General features: G+C 34.0%; 4 protein-coding genes across 4 annotated transcripts; 3 read left to right on the forward strand and 1 right to left on the reverse strand.

Annotated features, from left to right (window-relative positions):
- The first annotated feature begins 538 nt into the window (after positions 1–538).
- On the forward strand, positions 539–1,930 carry LOC110630893 (two-component response regulator ARR6). Its single transcript, XM_021778532.2, has 5 exons — positions 539–989; positions 1,077–1,153; positions 1,254–1,331; positions 1,426–1,496; positions 1,587–1,930. Exons 1-5 carry the CDS (start codon positions 827–829, stop codon positions 1,852–1,854), a joined length of 657 nt encoding a protein of 218 aa, XP_021634224.1. The 5' UTR covers positions 539–826; the 3' UTR covers positions 1,855–1,930.
- A 2,759-nt stretch (positions 1,931–4,689) lies between these two features.
- On the forward strand, positions 4,690–7,536 carry LOC110630889 (formin-like protein 8). Its single transcript, XM_021778527.2, has 2 exons — positions 4,690–5,963; positions 6,088–7,536. Exons 1-2 carry the CDS (start codon positions 4,963–4,965, stop codon positions 7,373–7,375), a joined length of 2,289 nt encoding a protein of 762 aa, XP_021634219.2. The 5' UTR covers positions 4,690–4,962; the 3' UTR covers positions 7,376–7,536.
- An 845-nt stretch (positions 7,537–8,381) lies between these two features.
- Positions 8,382–10,922, forward strand: LOC110630891 (protein EDS1). Its single transcript, XM_021778529.2, has 3 exons — positions 8,382–8,985; positions 9,169–9,939; positions 10,099–10,922. The coding sequence occupies exons 1-3, from the start codon at positions 8,656–8,658 to the stop codon at positions 10,762–10,764; spliced, it is 1,767 nt and encodes a 588-aa protein (XP_021634221.1). The 5' UTR covers positions 8,382–8,655; the 3' UTR covers positions 10,765–10,922.
- Positions 10,923–12,876: 1,954 nt separating this feature from the next.
- Positions 12,877–14,693, reverse strand: LOC110630892. Its single transcript, XM_021778530.2, has 3 exons — positions 14,433–14,693; positions 14,228–14,294; positions 12,877–14,105 (listed from the first exon to the last, which is right to left on the reverse strand). Exons 1-3 carry the CDS (start codon positions 14,496–14,498, stop codon positions 13,177–13,179), a joined length of 1,062 nt encoding a protein of 353 aa, XP_021634222.1. The 5' UTR covers positions 14,499–14,693; the 3' UTR covers positions 12,877–13,176.
- Between the last annotated feature and the right edge of the window lie 2,151 nt (positions 14,694–16,844).

A 16,844-nucleotide genomic window follows, 5' to 3' on the forward strand; every position in this document is an offset into this window, starting at 1 on the left:
TTCTTTTTCCTTATTCTTCTTCTTCTTCTTCTTCTTCCTACCCTTTTTGCAACTTCTTCTTTTTTTTTTTTCTTCTTTCTTCTTCTTTCTTCTTTTTCTTCTTTCTTCATCTTTCTTCTTTTTCTTCCTACCCTTTATGCAACTTCTTCTTCTTCTTCTTCTTCTGGAGAAAACATGAAAGAGAAAAAAAATAGGAATTTCACATTAAGAGAAGGGTATTTCTGAAAGAAATTATCACCTTACTTTTGACTCTTTGACCAAACGGTTTAAATGGACGGAAGGACTACGAATTTGGAAGGAAAAGAAAGTGAGGGACTTAAGCGTTGGGTCGCCAAAATAGAGGGACAGAAGTGTTAATTACGTTAAACCTCAGGGACTAAGAAGTAATTTTCTCTATTGATTATAAATGGTAAGGTAAAATAAAAAAAAATGAAATTTTTTTAAAAATTCAGAAACTATGTTATAAGTTACCTTTTAAAATTTGTGGTAAAAATGTTGAGTGGAGTCAAGTTGTTCGGCAATTAATGGAACCGAAAAATAGAAACGCAAGACGCGTTTTGTCTTTTGTAGGAAATCTTCAAATCCTGCCCTGGAATTTGCCTGAAAGATTTGCAAAGATATCAATAATATTAGATCCTCAGAATCTCGACTTTATCCTCCCCTTATTTAATAACGAATACCAAATCTTTCGCTTTCTCATTTCTATCCTTTGCTTGTATTTAAGCCACATTTCCCCGTTTCTGCTCGGATCCATCAAAGTTTGTATCTCTTCCTCTCTGCTGATACCGCCCGCGAAGCAAGAAAAATTACTCTGTTCTCCGGTTTCATGGCGACTGCCGGTGAGGTTTTGAGGCGGAGTTTGCCGGAGGAGGTTGGAGTTTCTAATGGGTCATCTTCGGTTTCTGATGAACTTCATGTTCTTGCTGTGGATGATAGCCATGTCGATCGGAAGGTTATTGAGCGGTTGCTTAAAATTTCATCCTGTAAAGGTACCGTCTTTTTCTTTTTCTTTTCTCGCGTTCAAGTGGTGATTTTTGTTTGGGTTATGAGAGCTTATTGGAATTGGGTTTATGCAGTTACGACTGTTGATAGTGGGACTAGAGCCCTGCAGTATCTTGGATTGGATGGAGAGAAGAAATCTGTTGGGTTCAATGTAAGTTTCTTTTATTAGGTTTCTGTTTGTTTCCCGGGAAATTATTTTAGCTAATATTCAGTGTTCTAATTATATGATGTGGTGTTGGGTTTGATTATAGGACTTGAAAGTGAATCTTATAATGACGGATTACTCCATGCCGGGAATGACAGGATATGAACTGCTCAAAAAGATCAAGGTGAGAATCTCCTCGTGTATAATTCGTTTCTTGCCATGATTTTGTCTGAAAAATTGTAAAGCTAAATGTGTTTGTAATTTGAATTTATGAGCAGGAATCATCAGCTTTCAGAGAGATCCCTGTAGTGATCATGTCATCTGAGAACATTTTAGCTCGAATTGACCGGTACCCTTCTGTCCTATTCTGGTTTATTATGGTCTGAGATAAAAATCAATCAGATTCTTCAGTTTATCTAATGGCAAACTTGATTTACAGGTGTTTGGAAGAAGGAGCAGAGGAATTCATAGTAAAACCAGTAAAACTATCAGATGTGAAACGGCTGAAAGATTTCATAATGAGAGGAGAGGGAGAGGAAAAGGGAAAGACAAAGATTCAGAAGAGAAAGATGGAAGACGATGATATCTTCTCATTTTCTTCTCAGTTGCCTTCTTCCGATTCAGAAGTGTCATCGGAACAACAGTCATCGACACAAACATCCACCTTGTACATGTCTAAAAGACTTAAATTTCTGAAGACAGACTAATTTGTCGTCATTCCTTGACAATTTTTGTTCATTTTTTTGTGAATACCAATGGATGGAGAAACAATTTTTGCCATTACTACTGGCTGACTTAACCGGCGTGAAGAAGAATAAAATAAAAGAGAGGACAAGACTAGACGAAATATGCTAAAGATCGAGAAGAACCTGTAAAATATTGTTGAGATGAGATAGGAGATTAGATTTGATGGTTTAGGGAGGATAAATCTCGTTGATTTTATAGATTTTGTTGTCTAATTACTAATTAAAGATCCATTGAGGGTGTGCATAATAAAGAATGAGAATCAAAATTAAATCTTTTAAAATATTATGTGAGAATTAAATCTATATCGATTGGCTGCCTTAAGACATCTTTAAAAAGGACTGCCACTTGTAATGGAATTCATTCTAAATTATATTGGCTCATTGTGAATTTAAGAAAATTATCAATAAAATAAATGATTTTCTTTCATTTTTCTTTTCAAAGATGTTGATTAACGATGAGGAGAAAACAGAAGCCCAGCAACTTTTTAAAATTCTAAACACTAGAGCCAATAATTCTCCTGTTATCGGGCTGTTTTACCGATTTAGGTGCGGAAGGTTTTAAATTTATAAATTAGGGGTTTGATAAAAAATATTTGTGAATTTATGGTTGAGAGTTTTTAAATTTATAAATTAGGAGTTTGAAAAAAAATACTTGTGAATTTAGAGTTAAAATATCAGATGATAGTTAAAAAATATATTTGACGTCTGTTTAATCGGTGCCCAGGACATATTCCATGGTGCGCAATGATTTAATTTTTTTATTTTTGTTAATTATTAATATATTATAATAAAATATTTATATTATATTAATTTAAAAATATTATTTATATTATATTTTTTATAATAATAAATATTTTTTATAATTTTAATATAATAATATTTAATAGATTTTATTATTAATATTTAAAAAAAAATTACTAATATTATATAATTTTAAAATTATAAAATTGATATTATGTTTCGATTAGATATATAAAAATAATTTAATTATATCGTATATATTTATCTAGTGATAAAATTTTTTATTAATTTAATAAATTAATACAGTAATTCTGCAATTAAATAATATCAGTATTTGTTTGTACACATTGAATGTTATTATATAACTTTATAAAATATTAAAATTAATTATAAATAATTGTTATATTTTATAAAAATATTTTTAATATATAAGAATATTATAAAAATTAATAGTAAAGCAACTGCACTAAAAAATATTTAGAATTATAATATTATTTTGTTATTAAAACTATACAAGATTTTCACTGAATTAATTACTTAATTTAATTATTTTTCCTTTTTAATAAATTATAATCGATTCATATAAAATATTTAAAATTATTATATTATCTTACTATTACATGTTATATGAAATCATTGAGTTGTTTATAACTTATTAAAAAGAAATAAATTAATTAATTAATCTAATCACAGAATAAATTAATAAAATCTATTATTTTTGATAAATTATAAACAATTAGGTAATTGTATACAACATTTAATCACAATATAATTTTATTCAATAATTTTAAATGGTAGTTTAATAAAAATAAATTTAATTTTTATAATTTTAAATATTTATATTAATTAATTTATTTATTTTTTATTAATTATTTAAATCACATCATAATTATATTTTATAATTCTAAATAGCAATTCAATAAAAATAAATTTAATTTTTATAATTTTAAATATTCATATTTATTTATTTATTTATTATTAATTATTTAAATCACAACATAATTTAATTTTAAATATTCATATTAATTAATCAACTTATTTATCTATTTTTTTATTAATTATTTAATTTAATACTCTTATACATATATTAATAATAATAAATAAATTTATAACTAATATTATTTAATTATAATATTATTATAATAATATATTATATTAATATAATATAAATATTTTATTACAATATATTAATAATTAAAAAAATAAAAAAAATTAAATTATTGCCTAACGCCACTTTAAGTGGGGCCAAACTAAAAATTTTTTTTAACACTAGGCACTCTGGCGTCAATTAAACAGACGTCAAACACATTTTTGAACTGTCATCCGGCACTCTAACCCCAAATTCATAAATATCTTTCTCCCGACCTCTAATTTATAAATTAAAAACCTTCCATCCCTAAATTGATAAAAAACCCCTAATTACCAGTAGAATATTGAGTGCAACCGGCTCAAGTGTGAAGGAGACCAAATAAGATAATTTACAGATTCTATCCATGTTCCATGTCCATCTCTAGAAGAGTAGAACCAAAACACCAAGGGTCCATTATCTTGAGCTATGAGGGAGGTCTACTCAATAAAACAACAGGCAGCTTGGTAGGCTGAGCGATGAGTAATATTGACCTACTTCAATATCTAATGAGTTGTCAAATTTTGATCTCTAGTTATGGCATGCCAACATCAACTCCCACAACTAACATAATTGATTGTGATTTAAGGGCAGTAGGAGAGTGGTTATGTTGGGTGTGATTTAGTCAGAGGAGGGTCACCCATGTTCTGCTGCACAACAGTTTCCTCAACAACGAGAACAACAAAACAAGACATTGTGAATAATTTGATTAAAGCTTTGTTGTCTGTTCCCGAACCATTGTCACCACACGGCAACCTGCAAGTGAGGCCATGGATTATTATAATCTTACAATGTTGCCAAGGAGCTCCAACAGGCAAACTTCAACTGTCAGGAGAAAAAGTCCACATTATACATTGTAAAGAATAAACATTGGAACATAAGGAAATCATCGTGGATTACAATGGGATTGAGGCAGGACGGCTAAACTATCAAAATCCACCATCTTCCGATCCATTTGCCGAAAATGTATAGCATTTGCTGTTTCATAACAAGGGTAGTTGTGCAATTTCGTGATTAAATTCGAAAGTAAAAAGCTCAGAATGAATAAAATAAACCTACCAGCAACAACCGACTGCATTGAAACTGTCAGCAAACACAAACAATGACATGAAATTTGAACATGGTATGGTTATAACAACAAAGAAAACTATAACAAAAGAGTTCCCTTCACTTCCCTTTTTGCTGCAGTTAGTATTGGCAAGATGATTCAGCCATGGCCATGCCGATCTCTTCTCTTGTCGCTGTTCTTTTTCTCCTCTGTTCTATCCCTTTCTTCTGTCAAGCAATACCCATCACAGAACTCTGCAATTTCTACTGAAACGCTCTCTTCCATTCAAAATCTTGCGACGCCAGTGCCTCCACCGCCACCACCACCACTTCCTCCATCGCCATCGAATCGAAAATTTGTGATAGCTGTAGTTGCCACAGCTACAATCACTCTTATCATTGCAGCTATCATATTCTTTTTCTGCTGTAAGTACTGTAGATGCCAGCAGAAAAATAAAATTGACACAAGATTCCAACGAGATGACATTGTGACTTCTGAAGACTTCAGAGAATTTGGTAAAAAAGTGAAGGGATTGGTTGTTGATGAAAATGGAAGAGAGGTTGTTTATGTCAAAGATGCAGGACACAGAAAACTTAAATCTAAGTTCTCAAAGATTTTGTTCAATCCTAGCTATGAAGAAGAAGAAGAAGAAGAAATGAGGGGAGATGCGACAGTAAAGAGAACAAGAAAATATAAGCCTCCAGAAGTGAAAGATAGTCATGGGAAGGACGAGATAGAATCAGTTCCACCAAAGCCACCATCTCCGGCAATAGTTCCTTCTATTATAAGTTCAGCACTACCATCACCACTAGCAGCAGTACTGCCGCCGCCGCCGCCGCCGCCACCCCCACCTCCTCCTCTTCCACAACCCCCACCCCCACCCCCACCTCCTCCTCTACTACCACCACCAATAAAGAAACATTCAATACCACCACCTCCCCCACCTAGGGTTGTTGGTTTGGTTTCATCACTGAGACCGCCACCGGCACCAAGAGGGACTCTAAACAACAAAAATGCAGCACAGGCTTCCACAAAAGGATGCTCAAAAGCGACTAGCACTGACCAAATGAAGCTAAAGCCATTACACTGGGATAAAGTTGTAGCTAATGCTGATCATTCAATGGTTTGGAATGAGATCATCGATGGCTCTCTCAGGTATTCTGATTTTAAAGTTTAATCCATTTGAATGTTTTCCTTGACAATTTTTCACGCCCAAAAACATTTCCCTTGGTAGGCATTCCTTAGTGCATAGTTGTTCCTTTTTTTGTTTCTTTGTCAGATTTGATGATGAGCAAATAGAAACTCTTTTTGGATACACAACTTCCAACCGCCAAACCCCTAGAGAAAATGAGGTCTCATCGAAGATAAGCAGTTCAAGCCCTGCCCCCACAGCTCAAATTTTCATCCTTGAGCCCCGGAAGTCCCAGAACAAGGCAATTGTACTCAAATCATTAGCAATTTCTCGCAAAGAAATCCTAGATGCGCTTCTGGAGGGCCATGGTCTTACCACTGATATCCTTGAAAAGCTTGCCAGAATTGCTCCAACCCACGAAGAAGAACTCAAAATCCTCCAGTTCAGAGGCAACCCGACTAAACTTGCAGATGCTGAATCATTCCTTTACTATATCCTGGAAGCTGTCCCCTCAGCATTCCTCAGGATCAACTCAATGCTATTCAGGTCAAATTATGATGCAGAGATTCTTCATCTCAAGGAATCCTTACAAACGCTTGAATTGGGATGCAAGGCCCTTCGAACTCGAGGCCTCTTCTTAAAACTTCTTGAAGCCATTCTCAAGGCTGGCAATAGGATGAATGCTGGGACAGCCAGAGGGAATGCTCAAGGTTTCAACCTTACTGCTCTTAGAAAGCTGTCTGATATTAAAAGCACCGATGGGAAGACTACTTTGCTTCATTTTGTGGTGGAACAAGTAGTTCGATCAGAAGGTAAACGACAAGTGCTCAATCGAAACAGAAGCGATTTAGACACAGATACCAGGGCGGCAGCAGCAGAAAGAGAGAAAGAGTGTGTGCTGCTAGGATTACAAGCAATGGAGGAGCTGAGAATTGAATTCTCCAATGTAAAGAAAGCTGCCACCATAGAATATAATAGTTTTATCAACACATGTTCCTCTCTTACATCTCGTGTCACAGAAATTAGGCTGCTGATTACACGCTGCAGCAATGGTGAGGATGGTGGTTTTGTGAAAGAAATGAAAGGATTTTTAGAGGATTGCGAAGAGGAGCTTCAGGTGGTGACAGAGGAACAAACAAGAATTTTGGAGCTTGTGAAGAGAACAACAGAGTACTACCAAGCAGGAGATTCCAAGCACGACAGAATAGACCTTCAACTATTTGTCATAGTGAAAGATTTTCTTGACATGGTTGATCAAGTCTGTGTGGACATTTCTCAAAAGACACAGAAGAAGAATTTGGCAGCAAATTCTGGTTCAGCATCACCACCACTACTACCAGTGAGGACTCCTCTGAAATTCCCAGACTTCCGTTTGCATTTAATATCAGATTCATCAAGGTCTCCATCTTCTAGTGAATCAGATGATGATTTCTGAAGACAAAGGGATAAGGCTGTCTGGAAATTTGAATTAGCATAGAAAATAAATTGCTGGTTTTGACTTCATGGAAATGGAAATATAGAAGTTATGATCTTAGTAGCTCAAAGACAAGATGTAGTAAGCTGTTCTTAATTCAATAAAGAATTCTATATAAATATCCTTGATTTTTCAGAAGAAACATAGTAAAAATTAGCTTCATACTACACAAAAAGACCAATTAATTCAGTTAAACTGTGACTCTTTAGTAGTAATCATTTAATTTTACCAACAGAAATGCTTCATGTTAGTTGTAAATAGAAATACTTCATTCATCTATAAAGGGTAAGTTAGTTTTTTCTTTTTTTCTTTTTTGAAATGGAGTTTGTTTTTTCTTGTCATTCCTCTCAAATGATAAATTACTTTTCTCATTATTTAGCTTTTCTAATATAAATTTTTTATAGAGAAAGGAGACATTAACAAAAATTACACCATATTTTTTCAATAAAATAATTTATTTTTTATTATTTAATTTTAATTTAAAAATAAAATATATTAATAAATTTATAAATAAAGGTGTTCAAAAAATTCACAAAAAATAAAAAATGACTTTTTTTTGAAAATAGAAAAAGGAACTCATTTTTATTAAATTAATTTTATTTTTTTTACTAATAAATATTTTCTGGTAAAAGCTATTTAGAAATCTACTCATCAAATATTTTTAATTTAATATTTGAAATCATAATTTTAAATGCTAACTATCTTTTATAAAAAAAGAAAATCTAACAAATATTAAAAGCTCAACCGACATAACTAAGGCTCCATACGGGTTTATGATTAAAATGTCAAAATCAATTTAAATATTTTTTAAAAAAATACATAACATCAAAACAATAATTTTAAAAGTATATATTTTACCAGTTAAAAAAAAAGTATATATTTTACTATTTTAAAATTCTTAAGATTAAAATATATCAATTAAAATAAATAAATTCTCATATGAATTGAAACACTAATATCTGGTAGCCGTACCTAAGGCCTGCTTCAACGCTACCTCAAACAATTCAAAGAATCTTAAACTTGTTTATTGGTGGGTAAGAAACTCCTTTTTCCAAAGCTCGAAGGCTTCCCAGAACCTACGGGCTTGACCAATCGAGTCAATGGCAACCACGCTCGTCATCTGTACCTTTATCCAGCCCCTTCAATCTACCTCTCAAAGTAGAAGAAGCTGCAGCAGTATAGAAGAAGGAAGCCAAGTTTCTTGCATCTGAAGCTGCAGATTCTAACAAGAACAAGAAGAGATGGCTAGTGTTAGTCTTGTAGAGAGCCTCGGGATCAGAGAAGAGGTAATCAAGAAAGTATGCTCAATAAGCATGAAGACCCACAAATACGCAGGGAAGCATTTATATGTTTCTGAAAAGATTCGCAACTCACATGAACTTGTTTTTAGCTTCCCTGGATCATGGTCTGCAAGTGATTTGCTCATCAGAAGTCCCTTTGGAGAAGTGGAGGTGGATCTTGCGCTGTTCCCTTGCCTCCAATATATAGGTCTCAAACAAACTGCAACTGTTAATGAAGCTTTTCTGAACAGATTCAAGGCTGTTCTCGCTAATGCACACTTCAAGAAGGAGGTATGCGAGTTCATTATTCATTCAATCATTTCAATTTAATTTCCTCGCTGTTTCGTGTAAATATTGTGGAAGAAACGGTCTGAAATTGGAAATTTTGTATGAGAACACTTAGAAAACATTGAAAAACGGTGATTGCATAATCAAGTTGATTTCGGTGTGATTTGGGTTTTCGATTTTTATCAGGTGGGAGCAGCTGTGGCAGATGGGAAGCAAGTTGTGTTTACTGGGCATTCTCTTGGGGGGCCAATTGCTGTGCTCGCAAGTATCTGGTTCTTGGAAGAGTACGTGAGACGGGAACCCAAGAAAATGACACCTCTATGTGTGACTTTTGGATCTCCTCTTGTTGGAGATCGCCTTATGGGCCATGCGCTTAGGCGTGAAAACTGGTCTCGCTACTTCATAAATTTTGTCATGAGATATGACATTGTCCCAAGGATGTCACTCACCCCTCTCTCATCTGTGGAGCAGCAACTGCAGCGAGCTCTTAATTTCTTGAACCCAAAATCCACATTGCAAGAAAATGCTGTTGAAGCCCCGGGTTTCTTTGTAACTGTGATGAGTAATGCATTATCTGTTGTGAGCCATGCTGCCAGTAAGATGATGATGGGGAGTACAAATCTCTTGATGGAGACTTTATCAAACTTTGTTGAGCTGAGTCCTTATAGACCTCTAGGTACCTATGTCTTCTGCACAGGAGATGGGAAACTTGTGGTCATAAGGAACCCAGATGCTATTCTGCAGCTACTGTTTTATACCTCTCAGTTGAACTCTGAAGAAGATCTTCCAGCAGTTGCCCACAGAAGCCTAAAAGATCATTTGAGCTACAAAGATGAACTGCAAGAATGCTTACAAATGCAAAGTGTAATCTTTTTAGATGATCATCATCTTGAAGCACTTCCATTATCAGATGATGTAATAGGGGAGAGTAACATGGCATTGAATGACCTAGGCCTGGTACGTTTACCTTCTTGCACTTGCTGCTGAATTCACTATTCAATTTTTTGCACATTTATCTAATTTACAATTATTTTAGTTGATGAATTGCTAGTGTTAGAATGCTAAAAAATTGAACAAATATAGCAGATGCTTGATGTGTTGTGTTTGGAATTCCAGAGCGCTAGAGCTAGATTGTGTCTCCGAGCTGCAGGAGAGTTGGAGAAGCAGAAAAGGAATAACCAGAAAACAATGGATGAAAAAATGGAAAATATAGAGAAAGGACTAGAAAAACTACGAGATTACAAAAATAAATGTCAACTTAAAGTGGGCTACTATGATGCCTTCAAGATTTCAGAAAACAAGGAAGATTTTGATGCTAATGTGAAGAGGCTGGAGCTGGCAGGTATATGGGATGAGATAATCGAAATGCTGAAACGAAATGAACTTCCGGATGAATTTGAGAGGCGGGAGGAATGGGTTGAGATGGGAACCAGGTACCGCCGCATTGTTGAGCCCCTAGATGTTGCCAATTACTATAGACACCTGAAGAATGAAGATACAGGTCCTTATATGGAAAGGGGCAGACCTAAGCGGTATAAATGCACCCAGAGATGGCGAGAGCATGCTGAGAATATGTCAACTGAATCCTTGGAATCATGTTTTTGGGCTGAGGTAGAGGACCTCTGCTTTAAATCTGGAAATCCAAGCGTCAGAGACAGAGTTTTGCAGCTGAAAAGAAGAGTTGAAGAATGGATAAAAAATGGGGTTCTAGATGATGATGTGTTCTTGATGGGTTCCACCTTTGACAAATTGTTGAAAGAGCACTCTTTAACAAATTCATAGCATACGTAATATTTCAGGGATCATGGAGCTGATTATCAAGATACAATAATTATTAATATGTTTAGGCCTTTCCCCGTAAGAACTTCTGCTGTACTGTATGTGCTCGGTTCCTGATCTAATGCAACGCATTATAATATCGATTTGGTGGAAAGCCGTAACAACCTTCTACTTGAACCTTTTTGCTATGCTATTAACCATTTGATTCTGCAGCAGACTAATTTCACTATAGAGGAGGGGCAAATTGACCCAAAATGGTCCTTCACTCTCAATATGCCTTACTATTATTTTGCTTGTATCGCGTCGAGCAGAAGTCAGTTCAAAGCAATTTCAATCCGACAGTATCGAAAAGCACAGATCCTTGTTCTGGTGAGGACTATAAACGGATTTGTTCTTCGGAAACTGTCAACACAGTTGCATGTATCTAACGCCATAAGCCGCATGATCAGCTCACCGTAGTAGGTAGAGATCTCCCTTAGCTTGTAAATTAAAAGCTACAAACAATTACTACTGGTAAAGATGACCATTATCACAAGGCATATTATCAACTCTGCATGACTCTAGTAAAATTGAAACTTGCCGTTTCCTCTCCAAGGAAACTCCCTAGTCCAACTGATGCAACAATGCGCTCAACATCTTTTGAAGATACTATTACACAATTATTGCTCCATCCCTAACTTCACTTGATCAACTGCCAGAGTGGCTTTATCAAAAAAGTAAAAGAAAAAAACTGCCAGAGTGGCAGTTAATAAATTCGGTGCCAATGCTATTCCATCAAACTCAAATTAAGTTGTCATCAACCACACATGCCCACCAGAAGTGTAACACAACAAAGGAAATAATCGCAATATTTAACTAACAAATCCTCGAAAACAACAAATGCTCACCATCCTTATTTGAAATATGAAAGTTTGCACCATTAGAGCATGTGACTTAGCAGTGCAAATGCAAGGTTACAGACGTAAGACTACCATTTCACAAAGAGCATTTTGGTCCCATGCGCAACAGGAAGTTGAGATAAAAGCTCATGTACTCATGCTGTTGAAACTATGTTCTATTAAAGATGTAATAATGTTTGTCAGTTTGTTAACTTCATGCAATCAATCAGTCCGCTCATTCATATTTAGGAGGAAACAACCAGGAAAAAAAGGTCTTACCACAAGAATGGGACTACAAAAAAGAAAAGAAAAAATAAATAAAATTGCCTTTAAATATAACTTGTTTACCACAACTTTCTCAGAGCAAAGGTAGAAACCAACAAATTACCGCAATAACGATACAGAACAGTAATAGAATAATTAATTAATGGTGTAAAATGAATAACGATCTCAATCATTTGGAAGGATTATCAAATGGAAGGATTTTGGGAAGCGAACATGTAAAATACCCCTTTATAGGAGAACCATTAGTTCAAATTGTAATGAAGACCAAGTATTTCAAGTGTACTTGAAATAGCACTTCTTGCAGAGTATTCAAGTTCATCGCCATCCATGAATTTAACCAACATGATGAAAACCCACATGATTGATAATACAAAAGTACGTATTATTTCAGACATCTTGTCTTTCTTCATCTGAATATACCCCTTAACTAGATGTCTAAGTTGAAGCATCAAAAATATCTAATGATATAAAATACACAGAAAAAATGCCTGAAGATGAATGCATACGAAAGACATTAAATATGACTTTCAGCCTTTGCAGACACATTTTCTCTCCTCCATGCACAGTGGCCAAACAAACGTCAAACTTACAGGGGATACTTTAAATGACCAATAAAATGCAACATCAAGAAATGAAGTTCAGACTTGTCAAATCAGTGCCCCAAGATAAATACCCCAACAAAGACTTTAAGCACAGAGATTCCCCTTTTCACTTATGAAAGGCATCATACACCACTAGCAGAGTTATGGCGTCAAACAACATAAACGTTTTCAGGTATCAATATTCAAAGAGTTCAAGACATGCACTGTGATAAAAGCAATTAACTAGAGATCAACATATCCATAAACCTTTTAAGATAATGCATATCCTCTAAAAATCAATCACCGAAGAACATGGTCAAATCAATTGAAAATAACAAGGATAAGTAATCTAATAAAGCATTAAAACAAAATAGAAAAAAATATATTCTAATTTTTTTTATTTTTTATTTTATCATGTATTTCTATACCGCCTTGTCTATTCACAGACCAAAACACGAGTTCCCTACATTAACATATGCACCAAACAGATAAGAACAAAGCTCATAGGAGAAGCAGACCAAATCCGGGTGCCAAAAGACACAAACCAGCTATACCCCGACAACTAGAAGATCTACCGAACTGAATCTAAGACTAAAACAAAACACGAAAGACAAGCCAAAGGAGAGAGATAGACCAACATATATATTTCAGCAAGCCAGAGACTCATCGTCCTAGGTCCTAGCAACCATGCTATAAGAACGAGACAGCCAGAATGTCAGGCTACCTCCATTCACGCTCAGCTCTGCCTCCTCAGCATTGCCCTCATAGTTCTTCCTACAACCTGGACAGCGTCCATCCTCCACGTGTAATATTCTATTGTAACAGAAGAGGCAAAGCCGATATCCGCACATGCAGGGTAAGAAACTCGTATCTGTAACATCCAATTCCTCGCAACATATGGGACAGGAAGAAGGCACGTTAACAACTTTTGAGAAGTGCCACGGAAGTCCACCCTGTCCACGATGCCCCTCTGCACTCGGAAAGCTCCGCTGCTTCGACAAATTAGGAAGACTCTGTGGTCGAAATGCATCATCCGGCCTCCACGCCCGGCTATGCCCAGAAGACAGTCTAGGTGATGCCGTTCTTGGCCCCTCTTGCTTCAAATCCTCACGACTGTAACCCAAATTATTTGAATTAGAATCTGATCGAACACCTGGATCAATTTGTGGGGAGGACTCCGTTACCAGTCGCGGACACGAATTGTCATTTTGATTTTCTTGCTTGTTATCATCATTTGCAGCTAGAGCATCAGCCATAGCCTCCCAATCGTCCAAGCAATCATCATCAGCTTCCTCTTCTTCCTCCTCCGTAATGCTGCCAGAGCAACAGCCACCACTGCTGCTACTGCTGCTGCTGCTGGAGGAGCCCGTGAAATTGGTGCCAGCATTGGTGCCGCTAAGAACCCGGCTGCCCGGGGGACTGTGCGAACGGGAATCTGAATCGAAATCGTGATAGATCGTACCGTTTTCCTTCTCATCTTCATCTCTTCTTCCTCTTCGATTCGTCTCTAAATTCTCTATGGCATTCCTCTTCTCGTTGTCAAACAGGGATACTTGCTGGCCGTTCGTTTCCTGCTTGCTTACTTTGTTCTTAACTGCAACTGATTGAATCCCACCACAATCATATAAATCAGTATGTAAATCCATAGGAACATGGAAAAACAACAAGACATAAAAATTAACAAACATTCATTAAAATGACAGAAAAATAAAGAGATCAAACCTTGAGAAAGCCATTGCTCGCGACGCGCATCAAGCTTGCACTGCTTCAGTTTGGCAGAACGGTTCGCCTAAAATCCGAAAAGGAATTGAAAAATCATCAATCAACAAAGACCAATGAGAAAAAAATACATTCTGTACGAAAATTGCAAAGATAAATTAAAAAATAAAAACCCCAATTGAAGAGGATATAAATTAGATTGACGGACCTTTTTCTTCTTGGCGAAATCCTTAGGAGCATATGGAATGGAAGCGTTGATCGAATCGGAAACCATGGCTGCAAAACACAAGGGTTCGAATTCGAACAAGAGAGATTGGCAAAAAATCCCTAATTTAATTGATTTGGAAAGGTTAAAAGATTATCAGAGAATTTCTAGAGAAAGATGAGAGACAGCTGTTGATACAGAGAGAAAGATAATGGATAACGGAAACTCCTCTGCTCCTCTCGCCCTTATTTCATACTCGCCAAATAGAGGCACCAGTTCAATTTATAGAGCGCCCTAGTTACCAAAATACCCCTTGTTTTCACTTAATTTGCAAAAGCAATACTATCATTTGGTGTGAAATTTTATTCAATTATGTAGGAAAAGTACTTGTTACTGAGGTTAGCTTTGAAAAATATTAAAAGGCTGATATAGAGCAACGACGCCGAGTAAGGAGTCATTATACCTGAACGGCAGCGTTTTAAATAATATATAAAAGTTTATTGAATTGGTGAAAAAATATTTAGTCCTCGTTTTTTTCTCATGGTGCACAATTTTTTATCCAGTAAATCAATATTAAATTAAAAATCAGTAAGAAGAAACCGCCCAAAATATAAAAGGTGTGAAGAAGAAAAAGAGGAAGAATCTGGAAAGTTTGAACTCCGACGGAAGTCTCATGGGTTTCAGGATTTAGGAAGAGTTGTGCTAAGCCCTGGGCTTTAGTCCAATTTCTGTTTTTTTATTGTTCAAGCCCAACTCACAGAAGCAATAACATCCCCCCAAATCCAACTGAGTTGCTGGATTTGATTTTTCTTCAGAATCGAATGAATTTAAATGCGGCCATCACATTTAGTTCAGCAATCGGTTTCTGTCCGTCCCAACCGAAATTTCTGTACCCTCATCCTACAACTGCGTACTCACCCACCCTACGCAGATCGTCTTGCCTTCTTCAATTCATCATCAAATTAATTTCTTATGAACTTATTTACTAGAACTTTGTTTAATGGATACTCACTCCATTTAATTTTTTTTTCTATCTATGTTGTTTTGGAAATTAGATAAAAAAATAAATGGGTGAAATCATAGTAATTTTGTTATAATTTATGTTATTTTTTAATTATAATTTTTTTTTCTTAAATTGCAAGTCACAAGGAAGTCTTTTGAGGAGCTCGTGAGGCATCCTTTAAGCCGGTGAATGGGATAGAAAGGAAAATAAGCAACTCAAATCACTCCCTAAAGCAAGCTTGTAATTTCACGATTTTCTTTTAAAATAATTTTAATAATAAATTTTTAAATCATTATTTTATATTATATAAAATTTTGCGAATATTATAAATGATTATTTAATTGAATAATTAAAACTTAATTGTTGACTTTTAAATTTTCAATTATTAACTTAAAATATTTATTATTTTTCAAAATTAACCGTTAATCATTTAAAATGATAATTATATTAGTTATAAATTAATATAAAATAGTTATTTAGAGCTTATAAATTAATATAAAATAGTTATTTAGAGCCCCAAAGCATAATTTAAATATGAGATATTCACTATTTAATTTTTAGGTATTATTATTATTAATAAATTAATTTTTTAATTTAAAAAAATTTATTAAAATTTATTAACTTTTTTTATTAATAAAATAATTCTTTCATTTATTTTTCAATTAAAAATATAATAAAAAATCAAATTATTCTTTCAGTTAAAAATCTAATAAAAGATTAAATTATTATTTTTTTTAAAGAGAAAAATTGATTATCAATTAGTAGAAAAAATTAGTTGACGGATAAAAAAAAAGAATATTTTAATAAATTTTAAAAATTTAAATATTAACTTATTAATAATTATAATATTGAGACAAGGGATTTAGAGCAAAATTAAATTTTAAAATTTTTCTCCCTTTTAACGAAAGAAAAAATAAAAAACGTTTCAATAAATTTTAAAAAATATAAAGAATAATTTATTAATAATAATAATATTTGGAGATTAAATAGTAAAATTTTTTTAAATATTAGTGAAGTTAATATATTTATTTTGAAAAAAAATATAATATGTGAAAAATATTTTTTAAAATTTAATTTATTTTTTTAATTTAATTGTAATATTCAAAATAAAGTTCATTAATAAGATTTTTATACATAAAGTTGAGATATTTTGTTAGTTAATTTTTAAAATGTTTTAAATATTGGAAAATATGAAAAATTACTTTTCTTAAAAACAAATGCTTGAAGATAAAACAAAAGGAATGAACATGTGTTTAGCCTCGAGACAGTTTTCAGTTTTCACATGGAAACATGCAGCCTTTGTGAGAATGTCTTCTAATTAAATTAAGGATTACTTATCCAATTTGTAGTGAGAGATATATGTATTTTGTTTGCTAGTTATGTTACATATTACAAAGCGCATCCCGACTAAT

The sequence above is a fragment of the Manihot esculenta genome, chromosome 14 (genome assembly GCF_001659605.2).
Source record: "Manihot esculenta cultivar AM560-2 chromosome 14, M.esculenta_v8, whole genome shotgun sequence".
NCBI lineage: Eukaryota > Viridiplantae > Streptophyta > Magnoliopsida > Malpighiales > Euphorbiaceae > Manihot > Manihot esculenta.

Bases quoted from the DNA above. Each gene is read 5' to 3' on its own strand.
- LOC110630893 (XM_021778532.2), top strand. From the start codon at position 827: ATGGCGACTGCCGGTGAGGTTTTGAGGCGGAGTTTGCCGGAGGAGGTT. The intron at 1,154-1,253 runs GTAAGTTTCTTT...GTTTGATTATAG, and splicing joins AGAAATCTGTTGGGTTCAAT to GACTTGAAAGTGAATCTTAT. The intron at 1,497-1,586 runs GTACCCTTCTGT...CTTGATTTACAG, and splicing joins ATTTTAGCTCGAATTGACCG to GTGTTTGGAAGAAGGAGCAG.
- LOC110630889 (XM_021778527.2), top strand. From the start codon at position 4,963: ATGATTCAGCCATGGCCATGCCGATCTCTTCTCTTGTCGCTGTTCTTT. The intron at 5,964-6,087 runs GTATTCTGATTT...TTTCTTTGTCAG, and splicing joins ATCATCGATGGCTCTCTCAG to ATTTGATGATGAGCAAATAG.
- LOC110630891 (XM_021778529.2), top strand. From the start codon at position 8,656: ATGGCTAGTGTTAGTCTTGTAGAGAGCCTCGGGATCAGAGAAGAGGTA. The intron at 8,986-9,168 runs GTATGCGAGTTC...GATTTTTATCAG, and splicing joins ATGCACACTTCAAGAAGGAG to GTGGGAGCAGCTGTGGCAGA. The intron at 9,940-10,098 runs GTACGTTTACCT...TTGGAATTCCAG, and splicing joins CATTGAATGACCTAGGCCTG to AGCGCTAGAGCTAGATTGTG.
- LOC110630892 (XM_021778530.2), bottom strand. From the start codon at position 14,498: ATGGTTTCCGATTCGATCAACGCTTCCATTCCATATGCTCCTAAGGAT. The intron at 14,295-14,432 runs GTCCGTCAATCT...TTCGGATTTTAG, and splicing joins ATTTCGCCAAGAAGAAAAAG to GCGAACCGTTCTGCCAAACT. The intron at 14,106-14,227 runs GTTTGATCTCTT...GGATTCAATCAG, and splicing joins CGAGCAATGGCTTTCTCAAG to TTGCAGTTAAGAACAAAGTA.